We start from the raw sequence: 22,937 nt of genomic DNA on the forward strand, positions 1-22,937 counted from the left end.
CAAACCAGAAACTGGAAGGCCCAAAAAAACAATATTCAAAACATTGTGCTTTTAAAAACGCACCCAAGCATTTCCCAAACTCCATCAAGCACTTCAAAAACAATGCAACAAAGCAAGACTGATGAAACTGTTTTTCTCCAGAGACAATGGGTTGTCACAATCCACTTGAATCTGGACCAGTGCCTTTGAGCACGTGGAAAGCACAAATATTTTGCAAAAAGCAGTGATACACAGTACGTACGTGGGTTATTTCATGCTTTTCAGATGTAAGATGCCACATTTGCTCTTCAAGAATCCAGCTAGTTTGGTTTTTCTGATACAGATAAATACCACTCTTAAAGCAATCAAGTCACTATATAAGACTATATTTGTCATTCTTTTGTCATCAGAACCTGGTGATTGCTGCACAGCACAGTATTTTGTATAATTTCATAGTGGGTTTTTAAATATGCACTGCAGAAATTAAATGTTTTGTAGTGCAAGTCTGAATTATTTTCCCACTAAAATGATCTACAAAGACATGTTCCACAACTTAGAAAATGAAGCAAACATTCAGATTCAAAGTAAGTGCAACAGATTCAGCAAACACAACAAAAGCAGGTTTTAAATTAAAATAAGTTAGTTGATGACACTAACAACAGGAAACACAGAGAATAAATTAATTAAAAAACAGCATGTAAAGAAGACTTGCAGATATGTAAGGCATACTGCACTGTGGAGAAGGAAAAACTGTTCCATTCTGAGCAAATCTAACATTAGCTGTCATGTGCAACAAGCAATACAATACCATTAAATTTATCTAATACTTACAACATTAAAAACTTGAATGGAATCAAACTGAACCATTCGGTTTCATATTTCAAAATATAACTTAGCCCAAAAACTGCATAGGCCTAGAAAATCCTGTAGGTTCTTTCTTTTTCTGAAGGGTTGGGAATAATTTTATCCTTCATGACACCTGCACAGACATGGCTAATATTGCTGCTTCTCGTGCGGGAAGTTTTCTGTGGATGCTGCAGGTAAAAACTGGCAATGTGCTTACCCAGCCTGCTACGCCTTATCTCATCAGGTGAGACTGGACGTAACTTCCTCTCCGCCTTGATTTCCTCCAGTATCCTTTCATGAAGGCTGCGTGGCCGTGGTGGGGTTGGTTTCAGTTTCCTTGCCGAGGCCTTGGGATATAAATATAATCATATTTACATGAAAAACTGCTTCCTTGAAAGTAGATTTCAGACTTTTTTGGAAAAAAATGTGGAATGTTGTGATATGATTTTACTTGCACTCAATTTTAAACCACACATAAATATGAAAGAGGGTTTTAATTTCTCGCTGATGCATCATGATTTCCCAGAGATAAAGGGCTGCTGGTAATAACAGCTATTCATTGGCATGTGCAAGATATTGCACACTCAAGATCCTGTTCTATATATACAGAAGACAATATTTTTGAAAGCCTATGGCAGAAAATGTGGTATCTACCTATTCATTGGACACAAACATGCTTTAAAAAGCCACAATTTTTGTTAGGAATGAAGCCCATTGGATTACATACAGGATTTAATGGAGGTCGCGATCGGATGAAATCCAGGATTATTTCATGGGCACTCTTTTTTAATCGAGGTGGGATGTCACCGTTGACCTGGAAAGGAGAAAGTGAAACATATATTGTTGTGTTTTACATTCACATTCATGCAGATGAGATAGTTGAAAACTCACAACAAGCCTGACAGAGCTGGCAGTGTTCTGACACCTGCACCAGACGTAAAACCCCACTGGTCCTGAGCAGAGCAACAATCCATATGCAGAGCACAGTCAAGCAAAAAAACATACATAACAGCTTCTCAGCTTTGCTGATAGCTGCAAAATAACCACAATTGCAGCAGCTTTAATCAGCAATACTTAGGATTTTGAAATGATGAAATCAAATGTCAAGGCTGCAATCGTGTCTATGGGAGAAGTACTTTTCCTCTCCATAAATCATAAATTTCTGTAGAACAGGGGCTGGGTGAGATTTGTTTGCTTTTTTGTTTGGTTTTCTCCAAAGACACAGACATTTCTTTCTCTGACAACTCATTTAGACTTAAGACATCACAGGAAAGAGTCATCAATTCACTATATGTATAGGATATAAAAGAAGGCACTGTAAGTTCTCGTATCATATAAAGAATGTATACATTGTAAGCTGGGAATAAATGTATGGATTTGCTTACAAAAACACCTGTCGGGGTCAGTCGGCATACAGCACAGTGCCCAAGCACACTGTCAGGGATGAGAGAGCATCCTATGTCATACACCCTTCTGGCACCTCCTATTACCACACTCTAGCTGGCTATCAGGCCTGTCCTCCAATTTGACAGAAATTCCCATGACCATATATAACATAAAATACATGACTGTATTTCTTAGACCAACTGTCCCATATTTCAGCACTTCTTTTTATTTTCTTAAAGGCCAGTTGTCTCATTTCTTTGGGAGACTCCATTCACACAAACTCTGTAGCCAGCAAACATATGTAAAGACATATCTCTGGTTTGCCATATCACATGCCCTTTGGCTATGCAGACGGAATGGTGCAATCAGAAAAATGGGTTTAAGTGCCATATTCACTTGAATATGATCCCTAATTGAACTTCATCAATGCCAAGCAGCTTCTGTACAAGCTCTGCTCACCTCAAGCATGCCCTGTTTCCAGGCTGAGGCCAAGTGACAGCCTCCCAGAGAAGATTCATCCCTTTCCCTCTAAGGAAGAAGATGTAGAGTCCCTCCTGGGGAACACTTAATTGCCTCTCTGAGGACTCTTTCTGGAGATATTCTATCCCAGACACAGTCCAAACTCTATTTGTGGCACCCTCCTTAGCTTCCTTAGAGTGAATTTCATGTTGCTTGGCAGAGAATACCAAGCTGCTAAACCCTTCAACATCATCGTCTTAAAAACAGTGCAGAAAAATTAAAATGGAAAAGGTTTATACTAAATGGTGATTTGACATTTCCTGATGAGGAGAATATTTTTTTAAGCTGTGTGATTGATTTCTTCTCTTTAAAGACTGAGCAATTTTTTGAGGCCAGAAGGCTTTGGAGGATTGTTAATGAAACGAGAAGTCTCTCTTCCCTGAGTTACTGTTCATCAGATGTCAAAGTTGATAGCTGAAGCTGAGAATTATTACCATCAGAACAGCCGTTTTGTAAACTGATAATCTCTGTTCCAGCCTTGGGGAACAACCCTCTCCATGACAATAGTAAATAAATAATACATGGCTCTGAGCCTTTCACCTCAGGGCACTCTAGGCCCTGACTTAATGCCATCAGGGTATAATTAGTATCAGTATTACCATCTGATTGGAAAAGGAGAAATGTACGATTTGCTTAAGTGATTTTCCACAGGATACATGGGGAGCTGATGGCAAAGCAAGTGGATGTTTCACAGCCAACAAGCCAAGAGAGTGGGAGCACCCATAGCAGAACCTTTGGCGCCCAAATAAGATACTGATATGGAAGATACTGAAGAGAAGTTCTCTGTCCACACTAGATCTATTTATTTACTCAAACTAGCCCTCTCTGTAATGAGCAATTTCAAATGCATTCTTTACTTTTACTTAATTAAAATTCATGGCTCTTGATTAAAGTCTAAATCAGAGATATTCCACAGATGCAGCCATGATACATGCAGGGCAAAAAAAACCACCAAGGAACAAATTTAGCTTCTTTTTTTTCCCCCCCACATACCAGACTGGCCCCAGCTGCAAACCAGTAAACACTGTAAAACTATACTATACTAAGTACTGTAAAAACACTGTAAAACTATACTAAGTTTTCATGTAAAATAGCTTTTGTATAGCAGTATGCATTAAAATTAGCAGTGTGGAGAAAGTATAACCAATTATTATAAAAATCAAACATAAATGTGGACACCTGCACATAAAAATTAGCATGTAATCATCTACTCACGACCTGCTACCATTACATTTTAATACATAAATATGGGTTTGCCATTTAAAAAAATAACTGCAAATAGTACTTAGTTACCTTTGGGTGAAGCCCAAAGCCTTAAAAATGGTGATCCCAAACAAGAAGTACATTGCTCATAACTTTCAAAAAAATAACTTCATTTATCATTGACATTTAATTATTTCAGCCATTTATTTGTCTCACTATTAAAGCTGTCAGCATTAAGTAGGAGAGTGCTATCTCTAAATAATTGCCAACATGAAACTGATATTGTTTTGTACTACCTAGACATTTCCATTTAAAAGGAAACTGCATAGACACTGATACAGACAGAGGAGGCATGCTATGTCATTTCTAAAACAGCTCATGATAAAATTTTATGGTGAATTAAAGTACTATAAGTAGATATACATTTACCATCTTGCATTATTCAGACACCATAGTGTTTTAGTTAACACAGTTGTTATATAGTGTGTATGTGACACCACACAGCAAGCTCAGGCAGCAGTGTCCAAGAATGAAGTGCTTTGGTACTTCCCATTATAAGGCACTGTATTCACGCTGCTGCTCCTGTACATCTACCGTAGAAACAAGTTTATGATACCACATGATAACCACAGTATTTACACAGTTACCCCTTTGAATATCCCTAAAGCATGATCAGGAGCTGTAAAACTCCATGCTCTACTTAGGATGAGTTCTAAACTTCTGTAGAAGTGTGACCAAGTTGGAAAACAAAAAAGCGGCATTCCCTGCTGAATGCAACTGAATGCCACTCAGCACAACTACGTCAGACCCTCGTGTTTACAAGAACAACAGACTCTACAATGCCCAGCTGGACAAACTGGTCTAAGTCCTTTCCTCACATTCTCTATGTCTTGCTTGAAACATATGAAATCTTGCTTATGAAAATACTGTCCACACACAGCTGTTATTGCAACTAAAGTAAGTACTGTAAGATGCTAAATACTGCAAAGAAATAAATGTTTTTAAAAAAAGCACCAAAACCCCTGTTACAAGGTTCTCAGCTTAGACATTCAAATTACTGGATATTTTTTATATTAATAGCTTCAGCCTATATATTTAAATTCCCCTGTTGCAACACGGCCAAGCTAATACCACTGTCACAGGTGTTTGTGAAGAGCTTGAATATGAAGACAGGGCGCTGTTACCTATAAAGATGGATTGCTCAAGAAATACAGCGAATGATGCACATCTTGGAGGGGGAGAGGTGGATAGAAAGGAGAGCTAATTGTGAATCACTGTGAAATTAAAAACTGTAGCTCGACACATATGCATAATAAAGAAAAATCAAGCCTGCAAGAGCAACATAACAAATTTCTCCATTAGTAAATGTTGACTCTATCCACGTCCACAGTTTTTAACTTTTGTGGGAGTGGGTGCTCCATGGGAGAAAAACACTATTAAATCTCTCCAGGTAGGTATTTAAAGATCACAAAATGCCAGAATGAAAGCTATCTTGCTCCCACAAACGAGGACTCTTACATCCGGATAGAGAGATGACAAATCTGGAATTATTTTCATATGTCCTGAAATAGAAATGCCAACGTCACTGAAACAAATTAAACCAGTTATTTACCAAAAGCCCAGAATCTGACATTCTGCATCTTCAAAACATTTTGAATGTTTGCACTATCACAGAAGGTGGGTGAGAACAGGCAGCTCCAGTTATTGCTGTCTGTTAGTGCAATAGTTTTGACAGTCTGAAACACCAAAATACTTCCTAATAGGAACATCTGTTCCTTTCCTAATTTTTGCTCAGAGTACTGAGCAGCCATGGACAGATCAAGCTACTCTTTTAAACACAGCATTATATTAATAAAAAGAACAATGAAGATTTCATGTTGCATCTGACTTACTTAAAAAATTTACTAGCCTCTTATCATTAGTAGCACATGTGTTTTCACAAGCTACCAAGTCTAAAACTACTACCTATAAATTGAAAGCGAAAATTACTTTTAAATTTTGCCAAACATCCATTTTGATTGATAGAAAGAAACATAATCCATTTTTTCTAGACTGCCTAAAAATTAAGATTTAAGATTCTTGTCCTTTTCTCCTCTTCTCAAGAGCCACAATGATTTTCTCTAATGGGAATACATATAATCAGCTTTGACCCATGATAGTCAGCTAAAAGATGCTGTATGTATGCAATCTAACGAAACCTGTAATTCCATGTGAATCCTTCAGGCTCTGCACATTCCATATCAAGCTACAGTCTTATTATTGAACATGCTTTGCACAGTCTTCAAGCAGACCCTGCACCAGGATTCAATAAGGTTTCCAATAAGAAAGAAGTGATTTTTCTAGCACAATGTCAGGAGCAGTTGTCAGATTGAGCCAGCAATTGCACCACAGACAGTCCTACAGGTACTGTACCTGCAGCAGATCGTAATCCCAATTCATGTTTATGCCCAGAGTTCACTTCGACAATCTATCTAGTTGACAAGACAGCAGGCCAAAAATAGATCCTTGCAGGGATTTTGTACACAGTGAGAGCCTGGATGAGCAGAGGAGCAGCTGTGCCTCCAAGACATACCATATAATGAAGAAAATCTTTTCTGAAGAGGCAGGAGCTTGCTTAGCAGAAGATGAATTAAAAGCTAGTCTGACAAAAGCAAAATTAGATGACCCAGGGGTTCCCATTCAAACAAAACGACTATTCTGATTGCATACAGTAATCAAGGTCCTGAGGGGACTGTTCCTCTTTCGCAGCGGGTAGAAGGAACACTTAGCACAGTTCTCTGAATTGTTAGGGGAAAGACAGATAACATCATTACCTGGGTTTCTATTTTACCCTCTTGATTTAACATTTAAGCAACATCTGCTGCAGAAAATAAATACAGTCCGATAGTCTAAATCCAGATCTCGATTAGGAAAGTACTTTCAGCTCAAACATAAAAGGCATTTATGCTACACACTTTCTGCCTCTCTCATCTGTCTCCCTCCCCCCCTCTGATTTTTTCTCTGGTGAAATCACAGCTTTCTTACTATCAAACATAGGAAAGGAAATACATCTGAACACTGAATATTCTAAGACAATGCTTCCATTGTAACTAATGACAGGGGAAGATAAGTAAATACAAGGTATAAATATTGATATTGACCAAATACATGCCTCTGAAAAAGGGATATAAAATGTCCTTCTAGAGATAAGGACCCCTTTAGATCGATTGCTAGCTTATCAGGAAGAACTTCTTAATGCTGAAAAAAATATAACCCAAAAGGACAGAAAGAAAGGGAGACACCAATAAATATCAAATTGGTTCTGATAAAAAGAGTACCTGAAGTCAATCTTACAAGCACCTTTATGAGAATCTAGGAGGAGGAGATTCATGAACACTCTCCAGCTTGCTTTGGCTTATTGCCTTGACTTGAAAGCAACAGTAGAATATGCTGAAAATAACTGAGCTCAACTTCTAAAAATGGAAGATTTAATTTTTTTTACATTGAGTATTCCTTGAAAATTCATAACAGATCTTGATAAGTTTTCAAGCACCGTGATACAGGCAATAGATAATATAAGTTTTCAGTTAACCTCTGTAGGTTTTCCTTCCCCATCACACTATCATTCATGGTAGCACTTCACATTCTGGAATTCCAAAAACTATATTGTGAATCAATAGAAATGTTCTCTCCAATGAGAAAAGTCTAAAACACTCTCAGTGGAAAGCATGACAGGACTTTTGAGATGACTCTTAAGGTTATCACAAAAGCAACGCAAGGTATTTGTTCAAACATATGATGCATAGGCATGTCTTTCATAATCAAAAATGCCTGCCACACGGAAAACAAAATACACTACATGTGTTGGTTTCATGTTTTCCCTCTCAATGTACTATGAAAATTTAAGATGCCATTTAAAACCCATGAACATTAGTATCTATAAGAAATAATTTCAAGATTCTCAGAAAAAAAAAGAGAAGACAAGAAGAAGATAAAAGAAGGAAAAGAACATTTCAGATTTGACAAATTCTAGTGATTCTCTTGACTTACCATGACCTTCCTTAAGGTGTAGCGTTTGGATCTAATATCATCCATCAGCATCTCATAGGGTGTGAGCTGATATTCTATTGGGAGTGGGTTGTACTGACGCTCTTGAACTTTCTTAAGTTTAACACCATTCCGTAAATCTCGCATCACTTGCACCCAAAAACGAGCCTGAAGGGAAAAGAGAGAGAAATTTTATTTGATATCTCACCCTTGAATAACAACTCACATTAAATCAAAGTTGTTCGTCTTCCTTCCAGGGCACCACCATATATGTACAGCTGTACTATTTTATTTTTAACATATCAATCAAAACCCATTTTATTTTATATAAGCCTATTTTTAAGACTTGTGAATGCAACAAAACTTTGCTGTAACTCAGCAGACTCACCTCAAGTACAGAAAAAGAATTTGAAATTCTCATACCTTACATCTATATTCCCATTTCAAGTATACTGCAAGCATGCCTTTAAAGTTTTTACACTTATACCTAATACTATGCAAATTAAAACAATGACTGAATCTGAAACATTGTTGCCCAGAACTTCTTTGCAAAATTTCCCAGTAGTTGTTCTTCAAACAGAAATTTTGGAATGGACTCCAAATCCTAAGGTCCAGCAACATCTTCTCAGTAGTCAACTTCCTTTTGCTCTGCCTGTAAGAGCAACACACACTAACACTTCCCTCTCATTTTCTGAGAAGCAGAATGGTTGGAGAGAAGAAAAAAAAAAAGTGGTGGATAGAAGACTGGGAAATCGAAATCAAGTCCTTTAAAGAACCTCATAATATTCATCTGTGAACTGGCAAGAACAGAAACTAGAAAATAAAACAAGCTACTTCCTGGTTAAGAGTTTCCCTGTAATCTTTTTCTTTCATCATTGGAGAAACTCAGCTGGCAGCTCTGTCTACTCCCTGGCTGCCCCTCTGAAGGGGAGTCAGCATGATTCCTGTCTAAATATCCAGTCTCTTTAAACTGCAAAAGCTTCTCCATGAAAGCAGTCTAAAGGAAATGTATTGCTTCGATACTTCTATTGTTTCATCTGTCAGGAAATGAAAGTTGAGACTCATTTGGTTCTAATTTGTCATGAGTTACTATTAATTCATATGGTAAAAAGAACAGAGACTGATTTTAACATAGTACCATAGAATGGTTTGGGTTGGAAGGGACCCTAAAGCTCATCTAGTTTCAACCCCTCTGCATTGGGCAGGGACACTTTCCACTAGATCAGATTGCTCAAATCTGTTCCTGTGCTCCATCATCCTCATTGTAAAGAATTTCTTCCTAATATCTTATCTAAATCTACTCTCTTTCAGTTTAAAGCTATTCCTCCTGTCCTATCACTGCAGGCCCTTGCTAAAAAGTCCCTCTCCAGCTCTCTTGCAGGCCCCCTTTAGGTACTGGAAGGGTGTTGTAAGGTCTCCTGGAGTCTTCTCTTCTCCAGGCTGAAAAACCTCAACTCTCTCAGCCTGTCTCCACAGGAGAGGTGCTCCAGCTCTCTGATCATCTTCATGGTCCTCCTCAAAACTCACTCTAACAGGTCCATGTCCTTCTTATGTTGGGGAACCCAGAGCCGGACACAGTGTTTCAAGTGGGATTTCATGAGAGTGGAGGTAATGACACCTTAAGTAAGCTTTATAAAGAAATATAAATTACTAGTAATTATGCTGAATCACTCTTTAATTGTTGTCTTACCCAGTCAGCATTTTTTAAGTCATCAAGATCTGTGCTGGATTCATCACTTCCCTCTTTGTCCATTTCCTGAATCTTCTTCAGGTTCTGCCAATGAAAAGGAGTCAATAAACGAATGATGGCATTACTCTCAAGTAAAACTTCAGCCTAATTTTTGACATCTCTTGTATCAGGTTGTTTGGGTATTCTACTGAATGTTTTATGACTTGAATAGTAATACTGTAAAAGTAACTTGAAACACTATTTGAATGTATTTCTCTTCCTTGAAAAGCGTACCTTAAATAATGGGAAAAAAATGTTAAGTTTTGAGTATAAAAGTACTTCATGCTGGAGGAAAAACTATACATGGAAACTTTAATCCCTAAAATTTAGCTATGCACAGAAAAAAAGCAAACCACCCCCTGGCAGGTCTGTTAAGCTACAACACAGAAAGGTAAGGATCCCATTCATACCAAAATTATTGTTATTTGTTGAATTCAAGACTTCATTTTTGCAGGAGAAATTCTCAGAACATTAGTTGTGAGGAGAAATAATCTATGAGAAATCCTTTACACTGAACAGACTTGTATATACGTTGTAATTAATTAGTCTGTATAACATGGGTATAGATTCTGAAATATCAATAATAAAATCATGTAAGTAAGAGTAACATCTTTCAAAGATGAAAACTGTTATTTATGGACAAGATCAGATCATGCAAATATGGAGAAGATTGTGTGCAAAGGGGCAAAAAGAAGCTTTCATACAAATAAGAATGTGAAAAATGATTAAAAGTTAGAACACACCAAAGAACAGGCAAGCTTGCATACAGATAAATGCAAGAAAAAAATGTGGAAGGCTGTGGTTTTACGCAAATTATTTTTTATGCATTAACTCCTGCATATTCATAATGTTATTTTATTTTTGTTTACTTCTGTATTGAAATGTTCTAGAATGAGCAGTACAAACAAATTCTCAATAATCTACTTCATTTTCACTGAGAGTTTTACAAAAAATCTTTAACAATGTTTAATTTGATCTCTTTTCTACGTACTCACTAATATATTCAAAATGGATAGTTAAGTCCTCTGCTAACTACTTCTTTATTTTATGAGACTAAAGCAACAGGTCAGAGGTCTGACAGACATATTTATCAAAAGTATATTTCTTACTTTTAAGCACTCAAGCTCTTTCTCTAATGGTACTGCACAATCAGTCTCAATTCAGCTTCTGAGTTTTCAAGAAAAAATAAAAGTAAATATTTTTTAAAGCTTTTTTTTTCCTGAGAGTAAAACCTCCGATTTCCAAACTGCCAACATTTCAGTGTAAGAAATGGAAGCACTGGAAGAGTGCTTAACTTGCACCATTTAACAGCACAAGTATTTCCCAAACCTGGCTACAGAGATAGCAAATGTGAGTCAGCTACCACAGAGGTTTTGGAAAGAGACCAGATGGGTACTTTATTGTCTTATTTAATAAGTAACACAATCGCTTTCACATCAAGGAAGAAATACTACCATTACCCTATATAAATAAAATACATAATTTACATGAAGACTCTCAAAACCATAAATCACCTACACTAACAGAAGCAGACAGATCACAGGACAATGTGGGAACATTTTGGCATGACTTGCAGTATCACAACAGGATACCCAATTGGGAAAGAATGTCTTCATGGAAACTTGTGTTGTCCTGGCACTGTGGTCAGCAGTCAGTCTGACACTTACAGGCAATTGCCCTTTCCAGAGGAAGAAAAAAGAAAAATGGAAAGAACAAATAAAGGCCTTGCTTATATGTATTTTGCTATCTAGGGTTTCTTCTTTTCTGTATCATACAGTTGCAATAATAATTTCAAATACAGTATCTGTGAACTGTAAATTACTTGCTTTCTAGCAAACTGCTAACATTTATTGATAATCTGCAAAACATAAAATTGTTCTGATACTTTCTCCTTTTCCTCTTTGTAACCAAAAGGTAACTTTAGTAAATGAGCTCACAAATGTCAGATTTGCTGCTCCTTTTCATACTGCAAGGTACACATTAATTTTTAAAAAAATAACATGTTCCAGCTGCTTAACCTATACTTCAATTGTTCAACACGATTAGTGACAATTACCCATCTCAGCAACCATGTTCCCTTACCATAGAGTTTACTGGGTTGCTTTATGCCCAAAGGCTAATGTGTTTGACTGACATAAATATTCCATGAAGCTAAAAAGATTACAACCTGTTTTTCTTAACAACAGAAAATAAGAAGAGGGGAAAAAACCCCATGAGCAGCTAAAAGATCTTCTAAATAAGGCAACCATCTAATTAGTTTCTCTGGAACATAGCTAGAGGGGGAGTTTCTACTTGAGAAAGCACAGGTGTAAGTGATGCCGGCTACCATGCACTGGAGAGCTGCAAGAGCAAAACCTGCCAGCCCGATCTCTCAAAGTGCAGTTTATAGTACAAATGAATTGGTACAAGCACAGGCTAATGCCAAAGCCAGGCTTCTATTATGCCCCATTCTCATGCTTAGTGCTCGCTCTGCTGCCCTTGTACCAGCAGACACCCATTTCACAGGGATAGTTCAATCCCCTTCCTGGTACCTGGCTCAGATCCCTAAGTGTAGCCCACTATGCAATCAGTGGGAGAAGAGTACAAAATAAAGGAATTTCCTTCATTATAGAAGTTACAAAGCTTTGGAAGACTGGGGAGAAAATAAATCAGCAAGTGCTCTATCCTTGCAGTTAGTTCTTAGGATGGCTTCTTTAACTCTTCCACACCTGCCAGGTACTGCTTAGGAAGGAATAAATTTACTGTGACAAATGATTATGTTTAAAATCCTAGACTAAATGGAACATTAGGATTTCCCTCCAGCACCTCCAGCCATCATCAGTGGGTTTCTGCCTCTGTTTCAATTGTAAATAATAGAAACCAACACATTTAAAATACAATAGACTCTTTATCATAACTCAGCTGTGATCCAAAACCTGTGACTAACCTCAGCTGCTTATCCTTGGGACAATGGCTTAAGAAAAGCTATTACAACAAAATAAATACATACCCTAAAAGAATTTCCATTTCAGAAAGTAGAAACATCTTAAAATGGTTATTCTAAATGATCTAAATGATCCCAGAACCTCAGATCCATATCACAGACCTGATTCAGCCTGAGTGTTTGTTCAGGAAATAAGGGTTGGAAGTGTACAAAATATGTTTCAAGAGCTTATCCTTTTTTTTTAAACCATTATGGCATTTGGCCATTTTTTAAAAGACTGCATTTTGTGACAAAAGCTAGTAATAAAAATATCAAATGTCTTCAAACCTCTTGCTGCACTATTAAAAGCAGGCACTTGATTTGCTGCTGCTGCGTGGCCCACATTTGAGATGCACTCTTCTGTGCTCAGTGACAGATGGGAGTTTATATAAGACACTTGTCAGCACAGTGTCAAAGACTTGTTTCCATAAAATGCTCTCTAAAGCACAATGCTTCAATGAATATGGTATTCTAGGGAATTCAGATCTGAACTTTGACTTTCACCAATTGCAGAACACAGGCTACTGCAGTTTCCAGTTTATACTCTTAATTAGGAATGATTTGTTCACTAATTGAATTGATTCTTACACCACTATCTGTGAAGCTAATAAAATATTCTTGCACATTTAGGCTCAATTTAAAAATACATAATATGCACATGGGGAAAAACTGCTTTTACATATCTTCAGCTATTCAAATTGGGTTTAAATTCCAAGGGCTTGGCCAGCAGCATTACTGTGGTTCTTTGAAAAGACCCAAATCCCATTTAATTCACACATGGGGATAGGATCAGTTAAATCAGTTGATATCAGTTGAGTTGATATCAGACAAAGGTTTTCACATATAGTGGTATGGGTTGATGCACTCTGCTGAGTTCTGGAGAGGGCAATAGTCCCTATGCTGCTCAACATAAATATGCTGTTCAACAGGAGGAAAAAAAACCCAAACCAACTGCATGGAACACTGATTGAGTGACAGTGCCTGCACCACTTAAGAAAATAAAATCAAATCTTTCCCCACCAAACACTAACCAGCAACATTTTCCCGTATTATAAATCTCCTAAACTGAGGGATCAAAGAGATCACAATGCGGCTGCAAGCCTGACAACAGTACAGTTGCAAAAGTGGAGTCACTGGAGGCCTGGAAGTGTAGACAAAAGTGAAGTTATGAGCAGAAAAGTTTGTGAATCCATTTCTTTCTCCAGCTGTGCTTTCTGAAAATCCAAGCAGCAGGGTATTTGACAGCTTTCACAGTCACAAGACTTTTAAGAGTAACTTGGCTAATGACTGTATTTCCAAAATAAGTTAGCCATTAACATTATTTAGGTACCTATTAACTATATCTATTATCATATTTTGTACAAATAATACAGCAGTATAGCCAGGTTAAATGGAAAGTAACACCTGACTTTTTTCATTAACTGTTTTCCAACTGAATCTTTGCATGACATGAAACTAGGAAAAAATGAATGGAAAAATTTAATTTCTATGCATGTACTTAATTAGATTTGTATGTTTACATTTCATACAGATCAGATTGAAATATATCCAGGCAGAGTGAAAGAATTATGTTTTTACATCAGAAAAGACAGAAATGAAAGTCAACGTGTTTTAAAAGAACAGTACAAAGATGACAGATTGGGAGCTTTCTCTGTGTTCTACCAAAAACTTAATTACAAGGCACACTGTGGATAATGAAATTATGGATGAGTTTTTTATAAGCATGGACTTTCCCTGCAACCAGAGATGTAGGCAATTATAAAAATATACAAAGTCTTAATTAGTCTGGAAGGAATATTAATCTTGATGCTTTGGGGTGTACATCAATCTCTAAACATTTCTGAGATATAAGTCAAACCTTATGTGACAGATCTGCCTACTGGACAGATCTTCTATTTTATGCTGGCCAGCATCACATGATGTTTTTTAGCACCAGCTGCACCAGCTGTAGAGCTTATCACCCATAGCCCTCTCATGAATGATTAGCTCTGCTACAGGCCAGCATCACCCTTTACTGGTACCACTCACAGAGTCACAAAGTGTTTGAGGTTGGAAGGCACCTCTGGATTCAGCTGGTCCAGCCCCCCTGCTCAAGAAGGGCCACACAAAGGTCAGTTGCCCAGCATCATGTCTGGTCAGCTTCTAAATATCTCCAAGAATGGAGACTCCACAATCTCCCCGGACAACCTGTGCCAGTGCTCAGCACAGCTGTGCCACCCTCACAGCAAAAAAAGTATTTCCCAATGTTCAGAAGGAACCTCCTGTGTCTCACTGTGTGCCCACTGCCTCTGGTCTTGTCACTGGGCACCAATGAAAAGAGCCTGACACAGTCCTCTTTGCATCCTCCCTTCAGGTATTTGTAGACAATGATGAGATCCCCCTGAGCCTTCTCATTTCCAGACTGAACAGTTTTGGGTCTCTCAGCCTTTCCCTACAGGAGAGCTCTTTGAATCCTTCATCATCTTCCTAGCTCTTCCGTGGACTCTCTCCAGTATGTCCCCTTGCGCTGGGGAGCCCAGAACTGGACGCAGCACTGCAGCTGCAGCCTCGCCAGTGCTGAGTAGAAGGGGAGGATCATCTCCTTTGGCCTGCAGGCAACACTCCTCCTAATGCAGCCCAGGACACCTTAAGGCTCCTTTGCAGCAAGGGCACATTGCTGGCTCACTCAGCCATTAAGTCCACATGGAACATTAACTCCACTAAAAGGCAAAACCGGGCAGTAACGGGGAGCTGAAGGAGGACTAGGGCAGATATCCCATCAACATATCAACAAAGCAGGTTCTTAATGTGGACAGCACCACAGGTGAGTCCCCTGTATGATCCAGAGAAGCAATTTCTGCATTCCTTGGCTTGCATAGTCTCTCCCCGCCTCTCTCAGTCACAACTGATGCCATTTCTGAGCAACGTGTGTGACCTTTTCAGATACTTCACAGCAGGAACATTTGCTTTATCTCATGGACATAATTTATTTGCACCTACAGTTCTTTCCATGGCTAGGTGCCAACAAAAGTTATCTCAATGACTTCTGGATGATCCTGAAAAAGATGAATCTTTTCTTTTACACGGGTCCATTTTTAGCAGTTACTGTCTTGACCCTTGCCACACATATCTATCTGCCTTTCCTCTACCTCGTGGACCATTTTCCCCCAAAACAATTTAAAAAAAAAAATTAAAAAAGGGGGAAAATCCCCTTTCTGCAGAATTTTCCTACTACAGTTTTGAAAGCTCACTTCTTGAGATGAAAAACAAGTTGTACTCCATCTTTTACTCATCATCTGTAAATGCTTAAACAACAGGACACAGACTTAGGTGGTCTTGGCCCATCAAAAGACCACTTCCAGATGACATCAGAATGGTACCCAGTGTGGGTCTGCAATAAGGGGACCTTTCACAGAGCCTGAGCAGCACACAGATGCTGCCAGTAAGCTAAAAAAACCACCCCAGTAAACTTGCAAGAAAAATTTCACCTTCCAAAAAGACGTTAGATCAAATTAATTAACTAAATTTCAACCCCAATGGAATTGCTGCTGCTATTGCACAGAAATATTTTTACTAGTTACCCTAATTTTTAATTATTTAGTTTTTTAAACTCTTGCAATAGTAGTATCACATCTTTCTCAACTCTGGGCTGTCCTGTGCATCCACTACACTAAATGTTTCATTCTCTTTAAGAATGAAAATACCATCTCCATGTCTTCAAGTCAGCCTTACTGCTGACCTTTCATACACAGGGAATCAGACTGGAAATAACCACATGGCATCAATTATGTGACAAAGTGCCTTAAACATTCTATTTGACATCCACTGAGATGACCTGAACAGGTCACTCATTGCTTCATCATTTCTGATTAACACACTCACCCAAATGCACGCCAGTAAAATTCTTACTGAAACTATGCTCCATTTGCAATATAACCACTATAATGGTGATGTTCACAGGATATACTGGGGAGCATGTGACTCCTCAGTATATATATTAGTAATAAAACATATTATGACCCTATAGACCCACCCCTCCTACCTCCTGATCTATCCCTCATAAAATCCTGCAACTTTCAAAATACTGACACGTTTTTTGAGGGAAAAATTGACTACAGCATCACAGCAGTATTTTTTTTCTGCCTCTTGGACAGTTTATTTCCCTTCTAAACCTGTAGTATCAGGTAGGTCAGATTTGGTTCTCTCCAAGCAAGTGAATTTCTGCAGATAAAAATTCTCCCTCTTCCACTACAGCGAAGGTGGCTGTTTAAGTGTTTACTGAGCAAAAAACCACGAACCTCACATTCTTGAGAAACAGATACCCAGATGCCATTCAGTGGCCCTAGAAGGAATCCAAGTAATTTCAAAGTAATTTTTATCCATAGAAAAGCTATTTTAAGTAACTTTAGAGGATATCTCCCCCCTTTTTGGTGTTTTTAATTTCATGTCGATCTCACATCCACAACTGTGTCTAGATCTGAGGGATTCTAAAGCAGGATCTCCAAATAAAGCTGTTACTTTATAAAATAAACTAACAGTACAAACTTCCTGATATCTTTAGTGTCAAAACCACAATATTACACAGTATAAGTTTGGGGTTTTTTAATTGGAGTTGATGTATGTAACTTGTTTTTTCCCCACAGTTATCTGCCAATGCAATCACCACAAAGTCATGACAACAAAGTGTCCTCACTGAAGTATTCTGCATTTATCTCCTTTACACCCAATACTCATATGACAATAAAAAAAGAAAGAAAGATCTTTTTTACTCAAAGAGCATTTAACTGTACTCCTTGTGACTTAAGATTCTGCTATGTATTTGCAAGACAGAAGAGTACATAAACAATACCACAGCTTTTACTGGCACAAACCTAGTGTGATCATATGATCCCTGCTTGCCTCAAGTATAAACTATAGAGGCCATTTTAAAATGGTGTAATAAGATTTACAGCATTCCACGTCATATTTCCTTTATACTTGATTTTTAATTTTGGACACTACATTATTTTCAAAACTAAATACCTTCCAAATCTATAGTTGGATAAAAGCTACAACCAAGGATCAAGCACATCATAAACCCAAAGTATTCAGATTCCAAAAGCTGCTTCCAAGATAATTTTCTTCTTAATTTCTTACATGCTGAGGGGCTGATCCAGAGTAAAACGAAATCAAAAGGTCAAAATTCTAGCCCTGGTAAAGTGCAGCAATATAACTCTTACTGATTCAGTAGGGCCAAAATTCCATCTACAAGGATTACTTCCTTTGACCTAAATGTGCTTTGAATCAATGCCTAATAGCCTGTGAGAAGCAAATGTTTTCTTTCATTTGGGATTAACTCATAGTATGCTCTATGCTGTGATCAGATGTTGTTGGGTTTTTATGCCCAATTATAAGGTGATTAAATAATTCACAAATTCAAAATGTCCTTCTACTTTTTTTTAATACTTTTTTAAAATTATTGTTAAGACTTGATTTTAAATGGTTATAACCCACAATATTTTACTTGGACATTGACAACAGAGATGCCTTATTACTGCTCACTGTGGCCAAGATGTTCAAGAGCTTCTGGAAACATAATTCCTCTCTCAGCAGAAAGAGGAACTCCAAAGGGTCTTATCTTTGAGCTTCAACATTGACTTGCAATAGCTGTTAAATGAGGTACTTCCAGCACAGGTCCCTCCATTAATATACAGGTAGTTAGAAGCCGAGATGTGAAATTAATGATGTCAAGGTTCAAGAGACAAAATTCAGGTTTAGCATGGAGTCACTGTATCTTGACTGTTCCCTGTATCAGGGGCACTGGATGAAGAAGTCCTGTAACACAGGCACTTCAGAAAACAAATGGCTCTTTAGCCATGCTGACACTGTCGAAATTATCCTGGTATGACACTGCTTCAGTTTAAAAACTGCTTTCCATTTGAGTAGGACTGGAGGAGATTTGGAGATGAAACTTGACCCCATGCAGCAAAAAAAAAAAATCTCTAAAGGATTCTCCCTCTTGGATGATGCATCTCACCCAGGAAGGAAGGAGCACCAGGCCCTTATGCCTCTGACTGGTTTGCATCTTCCACCATCAGCGTGAGAATAAAAGCTCTCTTGTGCTGCTCTTAGGCTCATCTGACCCTTTGATGAGCTGATCTAGCTCATTAACCTGACAAGGAATAACTCCTCTTCTTTTTTTGTTTTGCTTGATATTTGCTGGGTTTGTTCCCTAGATCCAGAAGAAGGAAAACAGTGGGAGCATGTGTGCGTGGGTGGAACAGCTCTGCCTCTTTCAGCAACAAAATTTTTAGGTCAGCCTGTAAAATCTTATCCTGCTTTTCAAAGGTACTGTAGATCTTGACTTAGAAAAGAAAATTCTTCAGGGATTTATTAAAGGAAATTATGAAAGCGCTGTTACTTGACAAGTTGGCTTTGGTGAAGAAATCAGCTTTAAGAAGCATGTTTCTCTTCCTGCTCTCCCCCTCACCCACCAGCTTTCCAACGTTACCAGCACGAGCACTGTGTAACTACAATTGTTCACAGGGCCATTCTGCAGGCCAGATCTGAAACTATCTGCATTAAATATCATCTTTAAAGTCACTCTTCAGCCAGACCATCTAATTGCAGTGGTTCATAGAATGGCCTTTCAGGCCAACAATAACAGCCAAACAGGCAGTGAACATAAGCATTGTGACCTGCAGGTGAAAATTTTTCTATTTTTAAAGTTGGCTCTGCAGTGAAACCAATGTGACAGACAACAACCAAATCATATAGCAGAAAAGAAGCTGCTGACTGGGGACAAAATATGAGCAAGAAGAATCTCAGACAATTCTCAGCAAAGAGAATTCCCTCATGAGAAGGAGCTGAGGAAGAACAAGCAAAGCTATGACACTTCACAACATCCCTGAAACACCAGAGAAGCTTTTAGACTCAAATACGTTGCATACATGCATGTAGGAATGGGTACATGTATGCAGTGTGTTAATCTCCAAGAAAATCTTCTGTTTTACTCCCAAATAGACTAGTCACAATCAATAACAAATTCTACAAGACATTTGTAAATGGTTAAAGGCCAAAAGGAAAAAGAAAATCTCAGCTGAAGAACTGCTCTCCCTAAACACTACAGGTCATTTCTTCAAGCATCTGACATTCCTTGCTAGCTGGGTACTGAAGTGATTTCGTAAGCTGAATTCACACAGGGATGAGCTCAAAAGCAGATAATCTTCACAGACTGCTTACCTCTTTTGCACTTTTAATTTTGGCCAAGAAAGTGTACAGCTCCATTGTTTCAGCAAACAGAGCCCGACATACTGCTTGATAGTGGTTTGGAGCCTCTGATCGGGTTGGCAGGTGGGCAGCACACAGCTAGGGAGACAAATAAATAACAATATCAAAACAATGCCCCATTGCTTTCATTAATGCTACAGAACATGAGAAAACATGAAAGTGAATCTAACAGAATATCAAGGGCACAAGCATCCATGAGACATTTCAGTTTAGTCAGAAATTGGGATGTATTTTCTAAACCTTCATTCTTATTTATTTTATGAGAAGAGCTCTGTAGGGATGGTAAGGGGACTGGTTGATCACATTCTGGAAAACTCTGAAAACCAAGACATTGCCTTTTCATTACCAAAAAAAAAACCCAAACCTGCTAAACGTGTAAAACTCTGAAAGCCTACTGAAATCACTAATAATCATTCACCATTACTGATAAGCAGTCACTCCAGAACTGCTTTTAGAGTAAATCATGCAGCTCCCATTTCTGACAAGAGTTTCACTGAGACAGGCCATTACATTTCAGACAGAGAACCCGAATGTTATTAGCAACATTCTGTTTCAGGAACATCCAGATTCTACTACTGTAGAATAGCTCAGCACAGATACTAATAGTTGTAATATCTTTTTTCCCTAAGTCAAATCCATCACCTGTAAGTTTCAACATGGAAATCTCAGCTGGAAACAGCTGGAATAAAATAAATAAAATAATTTGTTCCCTAAACACTTTAAAAAAAACCAACAACCCAAAACCAAAACTAGAGTACCCATATCATATATCATACTGGTCTATATATTAAAATAAAAGAAAATCTTTACCAAGGTCCTAAAATTTGTCTTGTTACTGTGGTTTTATAGTAGTTACTTATTATATATATAGCTGTAGGTATAGCTATAGAGCTAAAACCAAGAACAAGCCAAAACCTGAGGGTGGCTACATTCAAATCTCCAGAACTAAAGCTTGAGACAAAAGCCTCTTTAGCAGAAGAGCCCTCAATTAGCCAAGTGGCATACTTGTCTAAATCTCTCCTGTTATTACAGTGAATGCTGCGGTTACAAAGGGTACGATGCATGTAAAGCCCAGGCTGTTTTTCCATATTGCTTTCCATTTGACTTAAATCCATATTGCCACTAAAAGGTGAGGTCCTGTGGCCTCTAGCTGTAAGCATCCACCAATGCCCTTATGCAAGCACCAGAGTTCATGCCCTAATTCAGAAAGGATTACTCATTTGGACAAAAATTAACAATGTGAAGGAAATGGAGCAGGAGACAATTATTCTTCATGGCACAGATACACTTGTAGTGCAGGCAAAAAGGAGCAAGGAGAATGCACTGGTGGGAAAAGGGAGGAAGGGCTGAACAATTGTGTTTGACTACAGCCAGACTTAGATCGGTTCAATCTCACTGACAAGTTGCTTTCTGAGGTCATCGGTCTCTTGCTGTCTTTTATTTCTTCCCATTAGAATAGCAGTGCAGAGTTCAGTGGTCAGATTTGGTCAACTCCTTTGATAAATTTTTACAAGCACAATTTGGACTCCTGCAATGTCCTGTTATGATTATTACATGTACATCTCTCTCTCTCTCTCTCTTCTTTTAGTTGTAAAAGAGAATATATATAAGGAAAGTTTATATATGTGTGTGTATATTTTCATCCCTTGCTATATACTTTCCTTATATGTAGGGAATGCAAGGCAGATGTTAAAGAAATTGCCTCCCCTTCAAATTTTATGCTGCTTTATAATGGATGGGCAAAAATTTTCTTACAGTCTTCAAATTTCTTTCTGGATAATCACAAGAACATAGTAGACAGAAAAACCAAACCAAACCAAATCACCCTTTCCTTTTTTTTTCTTTCGTCTTCTTTTTTCTCCTCCCCTTTTTAAATTGTTTTTCTTTTCTTTTTTTCCTTTTATGCACAACTCCTTTGTGCATAAAGGGAGAAAAACCAAAACAGATGCACCTCCAATGTGTGCAACAATAACAACACATACCACAAAGAGAGAATCTATTAAATATTTCCCTTAACTTAATGAAAATATTAGAATATTTAAAAGAAAAAATTCTGAGTATGGTTAATTTGTGTTCCTTTTTCTCAATAATGAATTGTGTCCTTACCTGCCTTACTATGTTTTCAGTAGGCTATTTCTGGTTATTAATTATTGTACAGATAAAAGGGTTTAATTCTAAAATACACCACTTACAATAATAATAATAATAATAGCAAAAGCAATTTCAAAAAAGGTCATAAAATGGTATAAGTCTTCATAGCTGAGAATAAATTTTATTATTATACAGATTGCACACAGGTTTTTAAGAACGCTTTTTTTCTTTATTCAGAAGCATGTTAATTAGAAACAATTTGCATCAAATATTGAGAAAGTTAATGAAATGCGGTGGTGACAAGTTCAAGCAGGGGATGGATATAATCTTGATTCTATTATTGAACACAAAGTAAAGCAAAAAAAAAAAGCCTGCTGCTGAACTTAGTTACAAAAGCAACCACATAAAAAGCTGACCATTTGGTTTGCAAACGTTACGCTGTAGGTATTAAAAGAGGGCCAGCAGCTCCTGCTAACTTTCATGTTCTGAAAAATCAGTCTCTGAGTGATCTTATATTATGTGAAGATGCATTACATAATACAACTCCTCATGGTAATATTAAGTCTAGCAACTTTACATGAATTTTTTTGATTGGGGAAGGTAAGCCTGAAGAAAAAGGAAAATGTAAATAGGACAGACTGATTTTCCCCCCTTTCATTGTAATATATTGTAGTTTCATGTTGTTCAGAAGGCCTGACAAGCTATAACTTCTGCATGAAAAAATACCACAAAATCTAGGCAGGCAAGGCAAATCAAGCATGAAATGTCACTTCTAGCCTGAGTTCAGGATATTTGTCCACTTTAAAAAAGATTTAAAATTTTTAATTTTATGGTAGTAGTGTTTGAAAAGCTATGTTACTGTAACACACACAAAAATCCCAGTCAGAATGTTTTAATAACTGAGATGTGAAAGGACAGCCACCTAATAAACTCCTCCTCTTACCATGT

At 37.7% G+C, this 22,937-nt stretch overlaps 1 protein-coding gene across 4 annotated transcripts in view; it reads right to left on the reverse strand.

The window, feature by feature from the left end:
• The window catches only part of SPIRE1 (spire type actin nucleation factor 1), a 124,903-nt gene that overhangs the window by 27,666 nt on the left and 74,300 nt on the right, over window positions 1–22,937 (reverse strand). For all 4 annotated transcript variants that reach the window (XM_064657126.1, XM_064657109.1, XM_064657117.1 and 1 more), the window contains exons 4-8: window positions 19,851–19,976; window positions 9,650–9,733; window positions 7,963–8,127; window positions 1,553–1,639; window positions 1,043–1,172 (exon numbers count right to left, since the gene is read on the reverse strand). In XM_064657126.1, coding sequence (XP_064513196.1) covers window positions 1,043–1,172; window positions 1,553–1,639; window positions 7,963–8,127; window positions 9,650–9,733; window positions 19,851–19,976 — 592 coding nt within the window. The remainder of the gene's footprint in view (window positions 1–1,042; window positions 1,173–1,552; window positions 1,640–7,962; window positions 8,128–9,649; window positions 9,734–19,850; window positions 19,977–22,937) is intronic.

Source organism: Pseudopipra pipra, chromosome 1 (genome assembly GCF_036250125.1).
Source record: "Pseudopipra pipra isolate bDixPip1 chromosome 1, bDixPip1.hap1, whole genome shotgun sequence".
Taxonomy (NCBI): Eukaryota; Metazoa; Chordata; class Aves; order Passeriformes; family Pipridae; genus Pseudopipra; species Pseudopipra pipra.